At 48.4% G+C, this 17343-nt stretch overlaps 1 protein-coding gene across 1 annotated transcript in view; it reads right to left on the reverse strand.

Moving 5' to 3' along the window:
• Window positions 1-563: 563 nt before the first annotated feature.
• Window positions 564-17343, reverse strand: part of FBLN7 (fibulin 7) — a 35216-nt gene continuing 18436 nt past the window's right edge. The window contains exons 3-8 of the mRNA XM_030558216.1: window positions 16006-16176; window positions 10811-10936; window positions 7497-7634; window positions 6352-6489; window positions 2724-2862; window positions 564-1334 (exon numbers count right to left, since the gene is read on the reverse strand). Coding sequence (XP_030414076.1) covers window positions 962-1334; window positions 2724-2862; window positions 6352-6489; window positions 7497-7634; window positions 10811-10936; window positions 16006-16176 — 1085 coding nt within the window. The 3' untranslated portion in view covers window positions 564-961. The remainder of the gene's footprint in view (window positions 1335-2723; window positions 2863-6351; window positions 6490-7496; window positions 7635-10810; window positions 10937-16005; window positions 16177-17343) is intronic.

The following is a 17343-nucleotide window of genomic DNA, read 5'->3' on the forward strand; positions in this document are numbered from 1 at the left end:
CTGGTTAAGGCTAAGAAACAAAGGGAGGGGGAAAATCTCTGTGTTAGATTTACTAAGCCTGACTTTGCATACCCTCTGGGTGAGGGGAGAGAGAGATTGATCTCTCGGTACTTGTGTTTCAAGGACTTGAAGCAGGGACTGTCCGAGAGTACCCGGGGCGGGGAAACCTGGGAGGAGGTAAAGAGGGAGAAGGGAAGTGGGTTATTTCCCTTTGTGGTGAGACTTAGGGCATCTGAGTCTTGGGGGTTCCCCAGGGAAGGTTTTGGGGAGACCAGAGTGAGCCAGACACTGGAATTCTGGCTGGTGGCAGTGATATCAGATCCAAGCTGGTAATTAAGTTTGGAGGTTTCATGCTAGCTTCTCATGTTCTGAACTCTAAGGTTCAGATCTGAGTAGGAAAGTTATGACAGTGGCCCATTGCTAATCTGACTGCAGGGCAGGCCAGATTTCTGGGCGGATGCAGCTGTTGAGAGCACGTGATTTCAGTCACACTTGGTTGCCTGTTTTCCATGTATGTGAGTGTAAAACCAGCCAGGAGACAGAGCAGACAAATCAACCTGAAATCTGGTAGAAGGATATTTACTCTATGGAGGCTTATATAGGCTATAATCTGGATTTCCTTGCTACATCTCTGTTACTATGATTAATGTTCCTGGAGGCATGTGCTACAGAAGATGGTGAGAAGTAGAGTCAGAAATGTCCAGAGTCAAAACTTCTCAAGAACAAATGAGTCTGAGATTATTGCAAGCCCCATCTTGGCATTGCCAGAGTAATGTGGTTTGTCTTGTCTCTCAGCACTGGGCTTTTAAGGTCCTGTTTTTTAGAACTGCTGCAGCGCCGTGGCCTTTCACCGTTTCGAAAGGAAGGAATTTCATTCGAGTCAGCACTGAAAGAAAGCGAGCGATGAACAGGAACAGTCCTTGTGGCTGTTTATTTGCTGACTTGCAGAAATTGCGTTTCTTTAAAACTCATAGGGAGACACAAAGACTGTGATCTTGGAGACATGCTTTGCCTGGAAGGTGCGATCCAGATACTCGGACATGTCCACCTCCACCTCGATGGTCTGGGGTCCTTTCAGGCTTTGCACAAGGATCAGTTCTCCCGTCTGCCGGTCGGAGCGCTGCATCACAAAATGCCCTCGGTTGTTGCCTCCAATAATTCCGAAACGCAGGCTGTCAGGCCCAGGCCGGCCTGGGGCGGAGGCAGTTGCCATGCGGAAGAGAGGGGTGGGGGTTATTAGATTGGAAGGCAGAGGGAGATAATGGAAGGAGATGGACTTTGGGGCATGATGGCACAATCTGCTGTCCATTGGGCAGGGGTTGCGTTCACATTGGCTAGCAATGAAAGAAAGGACAAGGGTTAAGGCAATCCTGGAAGCGGGAAGAGCCTGTGCACTCTTACATTGTTACCATTGGGCCTTTGTGTTCTGTTCTGTTTCTGATGAGCCATTAAGGATCATGTGGAGAACTGACTGTCCCGTTTACTGCCCACACATTTCCTAAAGCACCTTCCCCAAAGTAACCTGGTGATAAAGCAGCACTCATGTACAGAGCCCCTAAACCACTGGAGACTCACAGCTCTAGTGATCTGGGGCAGTACTTTCATAGCTTGGATTCCTGAAAAGTAGCAGACCGGGGGCCAAATTCTGTTCTTAGTTAAACCAATGTAAGTCTACGGGATCTTCACTGAAGCCAATGAAATGAGTTTGGATTTATACTTGTGTAACTAAGGACAGAAACTGGCCCCTCCAGTGACTGAACTAGGGCCCCCCAACCTAGACACAAAGCCTCTCTGGGCATGTCTACATGGGAGGTGGGAGCCAGCCTCCCAGCCTGGGGAGCCAGATTGTCCTAGTGGGGCTTGAGCTAGCATGCTAAAACAGCTGTCTGGACAGCAACACCAGCAGAGGCTCAGGCTAGAGCCTCCATCCTGCCTGCTGGGTCTGAGCTCCGGGAGCAGCTCAGGGCTGCACCAGTGCCGCGACATCCACACTGCTATTCTTAGTGCGCTAGCTTGAGTGGAGCTAGCAGGAGTCTGTCTCCCTGGGCTGGGAGGCTTGTTCCCAGCTGCAGCGTAGACAGATCTTACGAGAGCTGGAGCTAGAAAGCCAGGCTCTGTAGCAGGGGCTGTAGCAGGCATCTGGTTTGTCTCAGACACAGCAGGGGACATGAAACCCATGCTGACCAGTGTGTCCCGCACACATCTTTCAGGAACGCCTGGAGGAGACCCAGGCACTTACAAAGGGTTGGGTATTGCAGCTGAGATCTGCTAGGTGAAGCTGAGGGTGAAAACCAGGGAAATCAATGAGAGTTTTGCAATTGACATCAACAGGGCCAAGATTTCATCTGCAGAATGGTATTTAACCCTATATTCATAGATGATACGGCCCGAAGGGGCCATTGTGAGTGGCCATCTAGGTTGTCTTCCTGTCTAGCACTGGCCACAGGACCTCCCTGAATTAATTCTGGTTTGAACGAGCGCACCCCTCTGCAAGATGCTCCCCTACTTTGGATTTAGCCAAATGAAGGATTGAACTAACTTCCAGCCGCACAACCTGGGAAGGGAAGAACCCTGTCCTTGGGAGTGACAGTGATCTCCCCGAAGCAGGCCTGTTTTAACACTGTTGCTCAAAAAGGTAAATACCCTGTCGAAATTATCAGCCATGGGCGGTTTTCTCTTGCATTGCCAGGGGGTTGATTCTCTCACAGTCCCCTACTACTTACAATGGCAATGTTTTCACATAGCTGGCATTGCCGCTGGGCCGAGGGCACTCGGCACTGACGCACTGGAAGCCTCCTCCTGTATTAATGCACGTCATGCCCCTGGTGCAGTTGTGCTGGGACAGGCTGCACTCGTCTATATCTGCAAAACAGCGAGAATCGAACAGAGCAAGCCAGACGGAACTGCTCAAAGTGCAGAAAAGTGACCATCAGTCAGCACTGAGGGCCTGACATGGCCGCCGGACTCCTATAAAACACGCTCTCTTTTACAAAGGGAAAGATGGGGGCATTTTTTAGAGTAGATTTGCCCTTGGAAGACTTCACGCAGCAGAGCGACTCTGCATTGTCAGAGACATTCCAACTCTCCTTGCGTTATATCTGCCTCATTAGAAATGATTGTAAATAACGTTAAATGTTGTTTTACTGAGTGGAAAGGTTAACACTCCATTGTCACTCACTCCTGCCCACCTCCGTTTTATCTCGTTACTGGGGAAATTTGGTCTTTTGGGTCAGAGGCTGCTCTTATCTCCTTTTCGCCTATTACCATCATGACAGCTTCTAAAGTGGTTAAATGGTTAAATATAAAGAAGAAAACACGATAGCAGCAATTTTCACTGATCCCTCTTCCTCTCTTTACTTAGCCATCAGGACCTTCTAAATACACATTACCCGTCTCCAGCAAAGTGAGTTTTAAAATAAAAAGCTAATGAAAATCATTCAGACTTGATAGAAACACTAGCATTCTCCATCTCTTCCTTCCTTCTGTCCTTCTGGCACATAACGGGATGCTTCTTCTACTATAACCTCTGTCCGTAGATAGGTTAGCCCTGCTGGCCCAGGAAAATCAAAAAAGGTCTAAACTAGAGCAGAAAAATTAAAATCTATTTTTGCAACAAATTTCAAAATTACAGAGTTGTTTGAAACTGACCTATTTTTTAAAAACATGGATAGAATATTTTAATTAAAAATCTTGCCAAACCATTATCAAAAATTTTCAGTAACTGCTCCTTCCCCCGCCCCCCAAAATATATTAAAAGGCACTAAATTTTTCACAAAAAAAACCACATTTTGACAAACTGATGCTTTTTTCTAATGAATTTCATTTTTGAAAACAGGCTATTTGATGAAAATCTGTTCACCCAAACAATTTCAACCAGGTCTAGTCAAATCTTTTAAAATAACCAATTCAAACTGGGACAGGTGCAGAGAAGGGCTACACGGATGATCTGGGGAATGGAGGGCCTATTTTATGAGAGGAGGCGGGAGGAGCTTAGCTGAGCAAAATGAAGGCTGAGAGGGGATCCGATCTCTCTCTAAGCACATCCAGGGGGTAAATACCAGGGAAAGTGAGGAGCAATTTAAGCTAAAGGAAAACGTTGGGACAAGAACAAATGGGCATAAACTGGCCATGAACGAACGTAGGCTGGAAATTGGAAGGAGGGGTTGTAACCCAGTATAGACAGTACTAGGTTGATGGAAGAATCCTTCTTTTGACCTAGCTACCTCCTCTTGGGCAGGTGGGTTAACTATGCTGATGGGAGAACCCTTCCCATAGGCACCGGCAGCATCTACACTGAAGCGCTACTGCAGCGACAGCGTTTCAAGTGTAGCGAAGGCCTTTCACCTGATCTGCCAACTCCTGTGACACCCGGAGGCTGCCTTCCTTCACTAGAGTCAACTCCAGCTAATGACACACCTTTTGTCCCAGTGAAGACAGGGCCACACAGATACAATAAAAGCCAGAGGCTAAATAATGTGCTTCCTAAAAAGCGAACTGGCCCAGCCCTCAGCTCTGCGCCATTCCAGTCACACACAGGGAGTGGACACTGCCCTCAACTCCCATGGGGGAGAGTCCCCAGCTGGAGAAGAGCCAGCCAGCGGTCGGCTACTAGGCCACTGCCCTGGAGCCCTGCAAAAGGGATGTCAGTGGGAGGAAGGTGTTGCCGGAGCCTAGCCTAATGGCTCTCTCGTTCCTTCCCTGCCGCACTGGATAACTCTTTGGCTGTGTCTACACTATCAGGCTAAGTCGACCTAAGTTACGCTACTCCAGTTATGTGAATAATGTAACTGGAGTCGACGTGACTTAGGTCGACTCACCGCGGTGTCCTCACTGTGCTGCATCGACAGGAGACGCTCTCCCCCCGACTTTCCTTACTCCTCCCGTTCTGGTGGAGTCCTGGAGTCGACCGGAGAGCGCTCTGCCGTCGATTTCGCGGGTCTTCTTCATGAGACCTGCTAAATCGACCCCTGCTGCATCAATCACAGCAGCGCCGTAATGAAGACAAGCCCATTATCATGGCACAGAATCCAGCAGTGAGCATTCACCACTACTGCTGACCCCTGAGCATAGGCACCAACTTCCTCTCTACCTGGGGGTATTTGACCCCCAACTTCGCCCCAGGCCTGCCCCCACTCCACCCTTTACCCCAAAGTCCCACACCGCCATGCCTCTTCCTGCCCCACCCGGCCTCTTCCTGCCCTCTTCCCCGAACACGCCTGGTCCCCGCTCCTCTCAGTGCCTCCTGCACGCCACGGAACAGCTGGTCGCGGCAGGCAGGAAGCACTGGGAGGGGGAGGAGTTAATTGGGGGAGCCACTGGCAGATGGGCGGTGCTGGGGGGAGAGTAGAGGCGGGGAGGAGGACTTGGCTGCCAATGGGTTCTAAGCACCCACTTATTTTTTTCCGTGGATGCTCCAGCCCTGGAGCACCCACAGAGTCAGCGCCTATGTCCCGGATTATTGAAAAATCATGAGCCAGACCACCAAAAAAAAAAAAAAAATAAATCAGGAGATTTGAAGCCAATCACGCATTTTATTTTATTTTATTTTTTTTACTTTGGGTTCTTTTTATTTACCTCCTGATTTTTGAGCTATTAGAATCACATTTTCCCAGCTTTTCTCCACAGCCCAGGAGGGCCAGACCATGACTTCTGTGGAAATGAAAGCTGGGATTCTCACCAAGCACCTGACTTGAGTTGGGGCTTTCAGAAAAACACCTAATATTGCCAGACTCATGATAAAATCCAGAGAGCTGGAAGCATCGAGGCCCTGATTCAACAAAGCACTAAAGCACAAGCTTAGTTTTGAGTGAGGAAAATCCCAATGCCTCTCCCTTTTACCTCTCTCCCCTACTTTGTTTCCACTGGGAAAGGGGAGAAAAAGGTAGAAAAAGGGAGAGAAAAGGATGTTTTTGACCAGCTTTATTAAAGACCCACCTTCTGCAGAATTCGGGAATGTATCGATTTTGATGAAATTCCACCTGGTGTCCTGCCAGCTCACTCGCTGGCTCCTCACAAGTCAGCCTGGGAGGCTGAAAGCCCACCTCCCAGGCTCACTGATCCTGGACAGCCTGTAATTACCACTCTCCACCCAGCTCTAACAATGGATACTGGCAGGGTGAAATCTCTGAGTCAACAGGAGTTTTGCCGTGGACTACACCATGTGAGGATTTCAGCCCACTTATAGCTTCCTAGCTATAAAATCTCTGCACACGTTCAGTTGGACCCAGCAGGTCTTTGTGACAGGAAGATACATATGAAATAAGAAAATAATACAGCTTCTGCAAATGCACTTTTGTTTCCTGCAGCAGGCCCCAGCCTGCGGTGCCCAGCTCTCCGAGCGCGCTGGCTCACCTTCACAGCTTTTCCCGTCTCCGAGGAGCTTGTACCCGCTGGGGCAGGAGCAACGGTAAGAGCCGGGAACGTTGACGCAGGCGTACATGCACAGACGAGGGGCTCCCTCCAGCTTGTAAACCTCACACTCGTTTACATCTGCAGAGGAAACACACAGTCCCATACAGCGTAGACTCTGCACAAAAGGGTCCACCCCGGCAAAGAATTCCTGCTGACAACCCTTTTGCTCTTTGCCAGGACAAGAGCACCTACGAATAGCAGCAAACTGCTCAGGTCCTCCCAAGAGTGGCCAGGAGTGGACCACCATGGAGAAACTAGTGAAACTGCAAAGGCACAGCGTTACCAGAGCAAAGGTATTTCGGTGCTTAGTGGTGTGTGGGATAAAATCTGACTCACCCCCACTTTGGGGCTGTCTGGCTTGATTCCAGCCCATGCTATATGACAATACGAGCGAGCAGTACGTAGGCTACGGGCCATGCAAAATGTATGTGCAAATTGGACTAGTATTTCCTTAATGAATGGGCAAGTCTGCTTGGGTTCTGCAAGTGATGGAGTTCTCGGGATGCTCCCAATTGCAATAGACAGAACTAGGTTAGCTGGGTTTAAAAGGCTTGGCACTTATCCTGGCCCTTGTACCCACAGATCACAACGCACTGATTTACAGGTAGGGGTCGTTTCATGCTCTACTGAAATGCAGGCGCTTTGGGGTTGGGAGGCTGCAGCCAGGGGATACAGCTGATTAGGACACTAAGTGAAGGAGAACAACTTGGCATGGAAATGCAGGGACTCTGGCTCCAGGGTATAACGTGGCTTGCAGGTACATAGAAAGTCGCCCTTGCATGGTATCTCCCTGAAACTGCAAGAGCTCTCCTGCTGACAAAGCACTGCTCACTCTGGCACTTTCTGTCCGCAAAACTTTTGTCATTCGCGTGTGTGGTTTTTTTCACACTCCTAAACAACAAATGTTTTGCTGACAAAAATCCAGCGCAGACAAAGTCTTAGCTTCTTCCAAGCAGTTCTGTCCACCATATTTGTCCGTAAAAGCTGCTGCACCTACTGAACATTCAGCTGCTTAGATGTGTTGTGTGTAAATTGGGCAGCAGACTGGTGAAAGTTGCCGATGGATATTTCTGCTCGTCTCCTACCCTGACATATGCTGTTGTCGGCCGTGCCGCTCATGTGGAAGCCGGCTTCGCAGCTGCAGTGCTGGGTCCTGTCGATTTTGGCACAGCGTGGCTTGCGACTGAAAGCTGGGTCATTTGTAACACTCCATGCAGGTGGGGCTAAAAGAGAGAAGAGAGGAAACTTTAAAGTGCTTCTCGGACACCTGGCTCACAGGCCCGCAGTAACATTTTCAAAAGTGCCTAAACCACTTAGGAGTCTCAGACCCATTTTCAAATGCAACTTAGGCCTAGATCTTTAAATGCACATTTGAAAATTCCACTCGATGCCTCTATGCATCTTTTGGCACCCAAATACTTTGAAAAATCTATCCCCGAGGAGCTTAAGTCTTACTGAAGATCACTGGGAATTATATTTTTAAGTCACTTAGGGACTTTTGAAAACGTTACTCTTGGTTCCTACTAGAGCCATGTGATTTGAATTTATTGTTCATATAATTTTACTTGAGTTTTTAATCACAATTCCTCTTGTTCAGGGGCATAGGTGATAAGTAGGGGCAGGCATGCGGGGGTCAAGTGCCCCCCAAGATTTCTGTCTGGCCTGGCAGTGGGGAGTGAGAGAGGCTCCATTCTTCTCCCCCTGGCCTGCCTCCCGGCAGGCTCGGCCTCTGTCCCTGGCAGCTGGCCTAGGAGGGGGACTATTTGCAATTCATTAATCATGTTGTGTGACTGCTTACCAAAGTCACATGATATTTTTTCTCCTCCTTGATGAGGTGTGTGAAAGTAGAATGAATTATATTGTAAAAATAAGAATGAATTAAAGAAATGTTGTATGTACCTTGTGAAAAAATTCCTCCTCTACCTTGGTGGGTCCTGCACTTATTGGCAGATTTGCTCACCTCAGTGATCTTCCCCACAATCTGGATCAACTCCTCCTGTGTCTGATCAGGAGTTGGGAGGTTTGGGGGGAAACTGGGCCCACCCTCTACTCTGGGTTCCAGCCCAGGGCCCTGTGGATTGCAGCTGTCTATAGTGCCTCCTGTAGCAGCTGCATGACAGCTACAACTCCCTGGGCTCCTTCTCCATGGCCTCCTCCAAACACCTTCTTTATCCTCACCACAGGACCTTCCTCCTGGTGTCTGATAACACTTGTACTCCTTAGTCCTTCAGCAGCACAGCCTCTCCCTCTCAGCTCCTTGTGTCTCTTGCTCCCAGCTCCTCACACGCACTTCCTCTCCTCTGACTCCCCCCTGCCTGATTGGAGTGAGCTCCTTTTTAAACCCAGGTGCCTTGATTAGCCTGCCTTGATTGGCTGCAGCTGTTCTAATCAGCCTGTCTGCCTTAATTGGTTCTAGCAGAATCCTGATTACTCTAGTGCAGCCCCTGTTCTGGTCACTCAGGGAACAGAAAACTACTCATCCAGTGACCAGTATATTTGCCCTCTACCAGACTCTGTACCCCACCGATTTGGGTCTGTCACAACCTTTAAGCAGAAATAAGAAATGTTGAAATACAGGTGCCAGGAAAAGAAACATTAGGCATAAACAATGGTGCTAATGGTGAAACATTAACAGGAGATTGGTAATAGTAATGAGATAAGATATGCATGCCTAGCCCAGGTAAACTTATCAGATTCTGTAAAAGCAGCAAAGAATCCTGTGGCACCTTATAGACTCAGGGCTTGTCTACATCAGAAAGTTGCAGCGCTGGTGAGGGAGTTACAGCGCTGCAACTTTGAGAGTGTCCACATCTGCAGGGCATCACCAGCGCTGCAACTCCCTGTTTGCAGCGCTGGCCGTACTCCCGTTTTGTCTCGGGTGTAGAGGATCCAGCGCTGGTGATCCAGCGCTGGTAATGCAATGTAGACACTCACCAGCGCTTTTCTTGACCTCCGTGGAAGGAGGAAGCCTCTGGTAATCAAGCTGGTTTCCTTTCCCGGTTTGCTCTCTCGGTCCCGGAGCCAGCCAGCAAACCGCAGGGAAGGAGACCTGCTTGCTCGGGGTTCCGGGACCGAGAGAGCAAACCGGGAACGCCGCGGTTTGCTCTCTCGGTCCCGGAGCCAGCCAGCAAACCGCGGGGAAGGAGACCTGCTTGCTCGGGGTTCCGGGACCGAGAGAGCAAACCGGGAACGCCGCGGTTTGCTCTCTCGGTCCCGGAGCCAGCCAGCAAACCGTGGGGAAGGAGACCTGCTTGCTCGGGGTTCCGGGACCGAGAGAGCAAACCGGGAACGCCGCGGTTTGCTCTCTCGGTCCCGGAGCCAGCCAGCAAACCGCGGGGAAGGAGACCTGCTTGCTCGGGGTTCCGGGACCGAGAGAGCAAACCGGGAAAGGAAACCAGCTTCGCCGCAGTTTGCTCTCTCGGTCCCGGAACCCCGAGCAAGCAGGTCTCCTTCCCCGCGGTTTGCTGGCTGGCTCCGGGACCGAGAGAGCAAACCGCGGCGTTCCCGGTTTGCTCTCTCGGTCCCGGAACCCCGAGCAAGCAGGTCTCCTTCCCCGCGGTTTGCTGGCTGGCTCCGGGACCGAGAGAGCAAACCGCGGCGAAGCTGGTTTCCTTTCCCGGTTTGCTCTCTCGGTCCCGGAACCCCCCTTGAAGCCGCCCAACAGCGCTGCAGTGTGGCCACATCTAACACCACTTGCAGCGCTGGTTGCTGTAAGTGTGGCCACTCTGCAGCGCTGGCCCTATACAGCTGTACTAATACAGCTGTAACAACCAGCGCTGCAAAATTTTAGATGTAGACATGGCCTAACAGATGTTTTGGAGCATGAACTTTCATGGGTGAATACCCACTTCCATGCATCTGAGGAAGTGGGTATTCATCCACGAAAGCTCATGCTCCAAAACGTCTGTTAGTCTATAAGGTGCCACAGGATTCTTTGCTGCTTTTACAGATCCAGACTAACACGGCTACCCCTCTGATACTTATCAGATTCTGCTTCCTTTGTTATCTTGTTAAGTTCTTGCCCTTTTATCTGTATAAATAAGATAGTTTGTGTCTTGCATGGGGCTCACATTAGCTGGGTGTTATTAGCAGAGTGCTGTGCTAATAAAACAGAGTGGTCTGACAAACTGTGAGTCCTGAGTCTAACTTTGACAGATGGGGCAGATTTTGGAAAGTGCTTAGTCTTTGGAAGCTCAGGGCCAGGGACTCTCCTTTTGTTCTGTGTCTGTACAGCACCCGGCACAGTGGGAATGGGCCTCTAAGTGCAACCACAATGGAAATTACTGTCATTCTGAGGGTAGAGGCTGACATCTGAGATGGGGCAGGGGCTTCTGCCTTGTAATTCATCGTCTGCCTTGCTCAAGTCTCTTTCTCTTTCACACCTCTCCTGGTTACATACCTGTTTGTGATTGGTACTGGCAGTTGTCACCAGTCCACCCTTGAGGACAAGTGCATTTGTACTGGTTCACTCCATCCACACAAGTTCCACCATTCTGGCAGGGATTGCTCCAGCATTTGCTGATCACTGGGGGAAAAAGCATTTTTAAAAACAAACTACACTGTCTCTCTCTCTCCTAACGTAAGGCCTGACCCTGCAGTCCTTCAGTGGATGTCAGCAGGAGCTTTGCCTGAGTAAGGACTGCGCGATCAAGCCCATAATTTTAATACTACATTTAAATCAGGATTTTAAAAATGGGTGCCAACATTAAGGCTCCTAAGACTTCCATAAATGTTAATGGGGGGATGCTGGGTGCGCAGTGCTTTTGAAAATCAAGGATTCAGGAGCCTAAAATAGGGATTTAGGAGCTTAAGTTGAGGCCCCCCCTCATTTTTTAAAATGTTGGCCTTAATTTTAAGCACGTCTTTCCTTGCCAAGCCACCAACACTACTACCCACGTCGTACCTTGATGGCTTTAGTGCCACGTGCATGTTTTCTGGTTGGCTGTTTCTGGTCAGTAAGTGTCTTACTGCCGGTGCAGCTAGTTTGTTTAACTGCATCGCCAAAGTAATAAACCTCCCGAAGGATATTTTCAGATTGTTTTTATTAGCAGCAAGTAACCCCTTTGCGATGACTGGCCCCATCGCTTGCAGAATCAATCTAAAAGCTATCATAGATGGTCAAACAACAAAGGCGACAGAACCCAGTGCAGTTAGTCACACCTCCGCCCCAGGATCATGTTGGCCTAAGCTGGGACAACCCCCAGCTTTGGAAACAATAGACAGTTCAACAGGACAGATCCAGCCTGAAGTACTTGCTGAGTTTGGTCTGAATGCTCCCAAACTCCTGTTCGCCTGAGCCATATTGTCACCCCTGCCTGGCATATTCTCTTCTTAACTTGTTAGTTCAAAGGAATGGTGCTGAAGAAGCAGGCTGTGAATGCTACGTGGCTAGCAAGTCCTAAGCACATGCGAAGAGCCGAGCTTGCTTGGTCATCAATAGCATATTCTAAATACTTCAGGACTCCTAGAGCATGAAGTTATTGACCAAGACGTGAGAGAGCATTAGCCGCCCCCGTCCTTGGATTTGCTGCCAGCAGAGATCCAAATCTCTCCTCTCGCTTGCTCTCTGCAGTGATTGTGTGCAGTGGGCCGCACTGACACCTGGCCGACAAGCTGGGGGGGGAGACATGTCCCAAAGTGGAACGCACGGCAGTGGCTGCACAGGTGTTCAGCAAAGGAACGCAGGGTTGTGTTGGTTGCCAAGCACTTTCATGTCAAGGAACACTACATAAAGCCTCCTTTATTTCTCATCTACATACCGAGCCTGGGAAGATTAAATGGCTCTCTGTCCTTATCCCCAGCTCAGTCTAGTCTCTTTCTACAGACAGTCCAGGCTGTCAGCTTATCTAGTATGGCTGAGTTCATCTCTTTAGGCACTTCATAATAGACCATTACAGCGTTCTGTGATGTCAGCAGTGCAGGGCGTAGATGTTGGGAGCTTAATCCACCATTAGCATTTCAGACAATGTGGTGGAATTTCCTTAAACAAACAATACTTTCAATCTGCACAGCTCCAAGCTATTTAAACCTTGTGAGCCCCACTGTGTGAATGTCAACTACCCAGGCTATAAAAAGTATGTTGGCCAAAGGGGACTGTTTGAGGATCCAAAAGACTGATACAAACATAGGCTTTATCCAGAACAAATGACATGATGTGTCTTGCATGGCATCCATACATGCCTGACCTTAAATTAACACTCAAATTCAATACTTCCCTACGAATTGCCAGGCATGAAAGGACTGGTACTAAAAAGACTCATGCAGTGCAGCTGGTAAGGTTTATTTTTCAAACTCTCTCCCATAACTCTGCCCTGAACCTGAGCTCCCCCAGCGAGCCACTCCACATACCAGCTGGGGTGAGTTCTGGGAGAAGTTGTGATGTGGACAAACTCCTTATACGATTAACAACAAAATCAAAGGCTCCATATGGTACGAGATGGCTCACTGTCTTATTAGCAAAAGGAGAACACAGATTTCTCAGTAGCAGGCACCAAAGATCTCTAAAGAACAGCTGGGGAGAGGAGGGCGGTGCAGTCAGTGACTTTGTGATTCTGAAGTGTTTGCTTGTCATAGGCTAGGCCGTAATTCATGTTCTGATTGCGTATAGCTTTGTAGGATTGTTTTTAAATCAATGAACACTTTATAAGCAAAGCAGGTGCCCGTGTTCACAGCCCTCCAACTTTAAACAGTTCATGTTGCTTTATAAATAGTTTTTCATCAGGATCATTTACTTTACGCCTGGCCAAGAGTTTGGTTTTAGCAGGTCTGTGAGGCTCTGATCTCTTTCTCAGCTTATCTTTGAGCCTCCTGGGGAACTTGGTTTTTTTTTTTTTTAGAACTCAAAGCCACTCCTAAAAGAGCATAAATACTAGTAATACTTAATGTTCTCTGGCACTTTTCATCAGTAGATTTCAAAACACTTTACAAAGGAAATCAGTATAATTATTCCCATTTTACAGATGGGGAAACTGAGGCAGGTGGCGATGCAGTGACTTGCCCACATTGACTCAGCCAGTCAGTGGTGGAGCCAGAAGTAAAACAGCAGGTCTCCTGAGTCACAATCCAGTGCTCTAACCACTAGGCAATGCTGCCTTGTATAAATATCCACATCAAGTTGAACATGTTTCCGAGATTCTAGGTTAAAACTGGCCTGAACATAGAGCAGCCACTGTAAGTTCATTGACTTCCTGGCTGAAGCATCCATGTTAGGAGTGCTTCAGTGGGAGGTTTATGTAGCATTAATCATTCTTCTCCCGTAGGTGTTTCTTAACGGGGGAATCTTTGGCAGATTCATGTGCGTTAAATGAAAGCAGATGTCAGTGTCTTGTAATCGACTCGTGCACAGTTTCTAGAATGCTGCTCAACAGCGTTTCTTTGGACTGATTCAAAATGCTGCATTTGGAAGGGAACGAAGCCCAGCCCAGCTCAGCTCTGGGAATGACGAGGGCAAGGGAGTGATGGAGGGATTCCAGGGTGGGTTACTGTGAAAAGCTGCCAATGTTTTAACAGAGGACCCCTCCGAAATGTTCCCTCTTTCTCACGTGCCAGGGGCTGAGCAGTGGTGAGAAGAGATGTGCATGAGGCACTGAGCAATTCCGAGTATCTTCCTCTGGGGAAATGTTTGTAAACGAGCTGTCTTTTGGTGCGATCTGGGCCATTCCCAGTGCAAAACAAGTGATGGTGAGAAGTGTTTCCAAGCTCCCCAAGTGGCCAGAATCATGAGTTGGGTATTCAAAAATCACAAGACTGGTTTAGACAAACAGCTCTGGCTCCACAGGCTCACACGTGCTACTTTGGAGGGTCAATCCTGAAAAACACTTGGTGCCAGAGGACAAACTAGTATGCAAGTGCCCTTGCAAACAAGCGCCTCGCACCTGTGCCACATCCCTGAAATACGCACAGTGTTTTAACAGGAAGAATAGCCAGTATCCTCGAAATGAGAGACACGTTACATGACAATGCATAATGCCAAGTTTAAATGGTTGTAAATTGGATCACAATTTGACCCAAAAGGAAGATGAGAACATGGATCCTGCTGGTAGAAAGCTCAGATGTTGTTACAATAATGTATCTGTGAATTAGAAATATATGTGAGAGCAATAGTTTCAAAGTAAATTTATTCTCCACCCATTGCACTTAGAGAGGGTCTTTCAGCTGAGGATCTCCCTGTGGGTGTGTCATCTCCCTGTTATATAGAGGAGGGAACAGAGCCATAGAGACTTTAAATGAGCTGAACAAAGTCACAAAATGACTGAGTGGCAGGGAACTGGCAACAGAACCTGTGACCCCACATTGAGCACAGGAATGCTGCTTCCGCGCAAAGTCTTTCTTTCTGGTACATGGAAATTTGTGGGGATTGTATTTCTGTTGAGTTACTTTGGTGGTCAGAGCGCCACAGTGGGTGCTGTAGGCTTTGAATACCAGTTTCAATCAGTCTTGTGGTTTTGGAAAACATACGTCAAAAAAAAATCCTTTTTTGCGCAACTGCATTAAGCCAAATGCCTGTTAACTACCATGAAACTCTGCCCAGGAAATTATTTTTAATAGAGGTAATTAGATATAATTTTCTTGTTTGCCAATTCAGATCAATCACATGTTGGACAGAAAGGCAGCCGTCCAAATAAACATCTGAGGGGAATTATTATGAATGTGATGCGCCAGCTGCTTCAGACCCTGATATTTCTTGTTATGAAATGAACTGTCTGTTGTGGAGTTGGTTTTATGCTCAGAGCTTCAGGATGAGAAAAGTGGAACAGATGCGAGGTTGACTGTTAGAGCCGGGGACCCCCGTTACGGAAAGCTGGAAACCAGCCGAACTACTGGTACACAAGGCAACGTACCCAGCCATTATTATTCCAAGCTGAAGAGGGGGACTTTTCCAGTTCAGTGGAGACTGTTCAAGCACAGCTGCAAGTGTGCGGACTTGCTGAGGCCTGCAAAGGGCCAGCTGTGAGTTCTGCAGGCAGGAGAGGACTAGCCGTGGCATCTCCACATCTCCTGTCCCTGGGAGTTGGTATACCTCTACCCCGATATAACGCGACCCGATAAAACACGAATTCGGATATAACGTGGTAAAGCAGTGCTCTGGGGGGGCAGGGCTGCGTGCTGCGGCGGATCAAAGCAAGTTCGATATAATGCGGTTTCACCTATAACATGGTAAGATGTTTTGGCCCCTGAGGACAGCGTTATATCGAGGTAGAGGTGTACGTGCAAAGAACAGAACATCAATAAGCTAAATGCTGAGGTCACAAGACCAACCCACTACTCAGTAAAGAGTGTAAGGTTGCTAAAATTCAGGAGAAGAATCCTTAATGGATAAGACAAACCCTCCCCACTCATCACCACACTTATGCAAGAAGCTGCAGTTGAGGAGATCCCTGACAAGCCAAGGGGAAGCAATAGCATCAAGGGGAACCTGGGAGATGCATTAGACTTTCCCGCACACCAACCATCTGCACTAAAAAGTTACGACACTTTACAGCAGGGTAGCGACACTAGTTTTGATCGCTAACTGATCGTGGCATGCACGGGCCTGTGCGGTGACATGAAGATGGGCTCGCACACTCAAACCAAGGGCATGAAAAGGCAAAGTACCTTTGCACTGTGGTGCTTCTCCAGTCCAGCTGCCATTTGCCTGACACACTCGGGTGCTGGAACCAGAGAGCTGAAAACCAGGTCCGCAGGTGAAATGGACTTCATGGTCCACAAAGTACTTGGTACCAAATCTTTTGCCATCCACGGGGGCATCCAGTGCAGGGCAGGACACTGCAAAAGCACAGTGGGAAACAGGGAGGTTAAATACTCAGTATGCTAGCCGCCCCTGGAGCACTCAGACAGCCAGCTGGCTTACAGCCTTCTAACTCTCAGCTCAGTATTGTTCCCATGGAGTAACAAAGCCACCTCCTCGCACAGCCTGAGCAATTGTAGTTGTTACCCCTGGGTGTTGGTCAAGCCTTGCTGTGCCTCCTGTGTTTAAACAGTGAAAGACCTAGAATCTGACAGAGATCCTCACAAAGGATAATTTTATGAAGAACAGGCCAGATACTGAGACTTGTATTCATAGTGAGCAATATTTGAGGCTGGAAGTGGTTCCATTGACTTCAGTAGGGTTACTCTCAGGGTAAGGCACTATTCAACTAGACAAAGGCCCTCAGAATCTGCCCCCAAAATACATGGTTTATTTTACATTAGGTATGAAATAATCAGAGAAAAAGTTTATGAAACATCAGCTAGCAGAGCCCATTCCTCCAGATGCCGTCTTCTGACTGAAAGCAAGACAGAAAAGTGAAGTATTGACATTCACAAAAAATCCACAAACCACAGGAGGAGAGTGAAATAGCTGTACCATTAAAGAATGCTCTGTCCTCAGCAAAGAAAATCAGCATGTCAATCAGAGGTTTGTGTTCAGAGCCCGCTGGTCTATTTCATGACAGAATTATATTAGTGCCCCGATGGCTAGTCACGTATGAAAGAAAAGAAAGAATGAGCAGATACCTCGCAGTGGAAGACTCTATGACATACCTACTTGTACTTTCTGGGAGATCCCTACTCTGAGTAGCCATTGGCCGGATGAAACATTTGATAACATGCAATTGTTACACTCTCTGGGCCAGATCTTCTGTTGGAGTAAACCGGTGCAGTGCCACTGAAGTCAGTTTAGAGCAGTAGCAAACCTGGCCATCTTCTGTTTTACATGAAACCTCTTCGCTTTCCGCAGAATGAGAAATGCGTCTCTGTGGGAGTAAAACGCCCCCTTGCTAGATGTTAAAAAAGTGCCTCTTAGGCTGGGGTTGCAGAGCACCATGTAGAGTGGTGGGGCACAGGTTTCCTCCAACCCTCCTCTTGCTGTCTCATGGGCCTCCCCTGCAGCAGCCTGATTCCCCTGGCCCATGAGTCCCTACACCCACCCCCTCCAAAGCTGAGTGGTATTGC

Source organism: Gopherus evgoodei, chromosome 3 (assembly GCF_007399415.2).
Source record: "Gopherus evgoodei ecotype Sinaloan lineage chromosome 3, rGopEvg1_v1.p, whole genome shotgun sequence".
Taxonomy (NCBI): domain Eukaryota; kingdom Metazoa; phylum Chordata; order Testudines; family Testudinidae; genus Gopherus; species Gopherus evgoodei.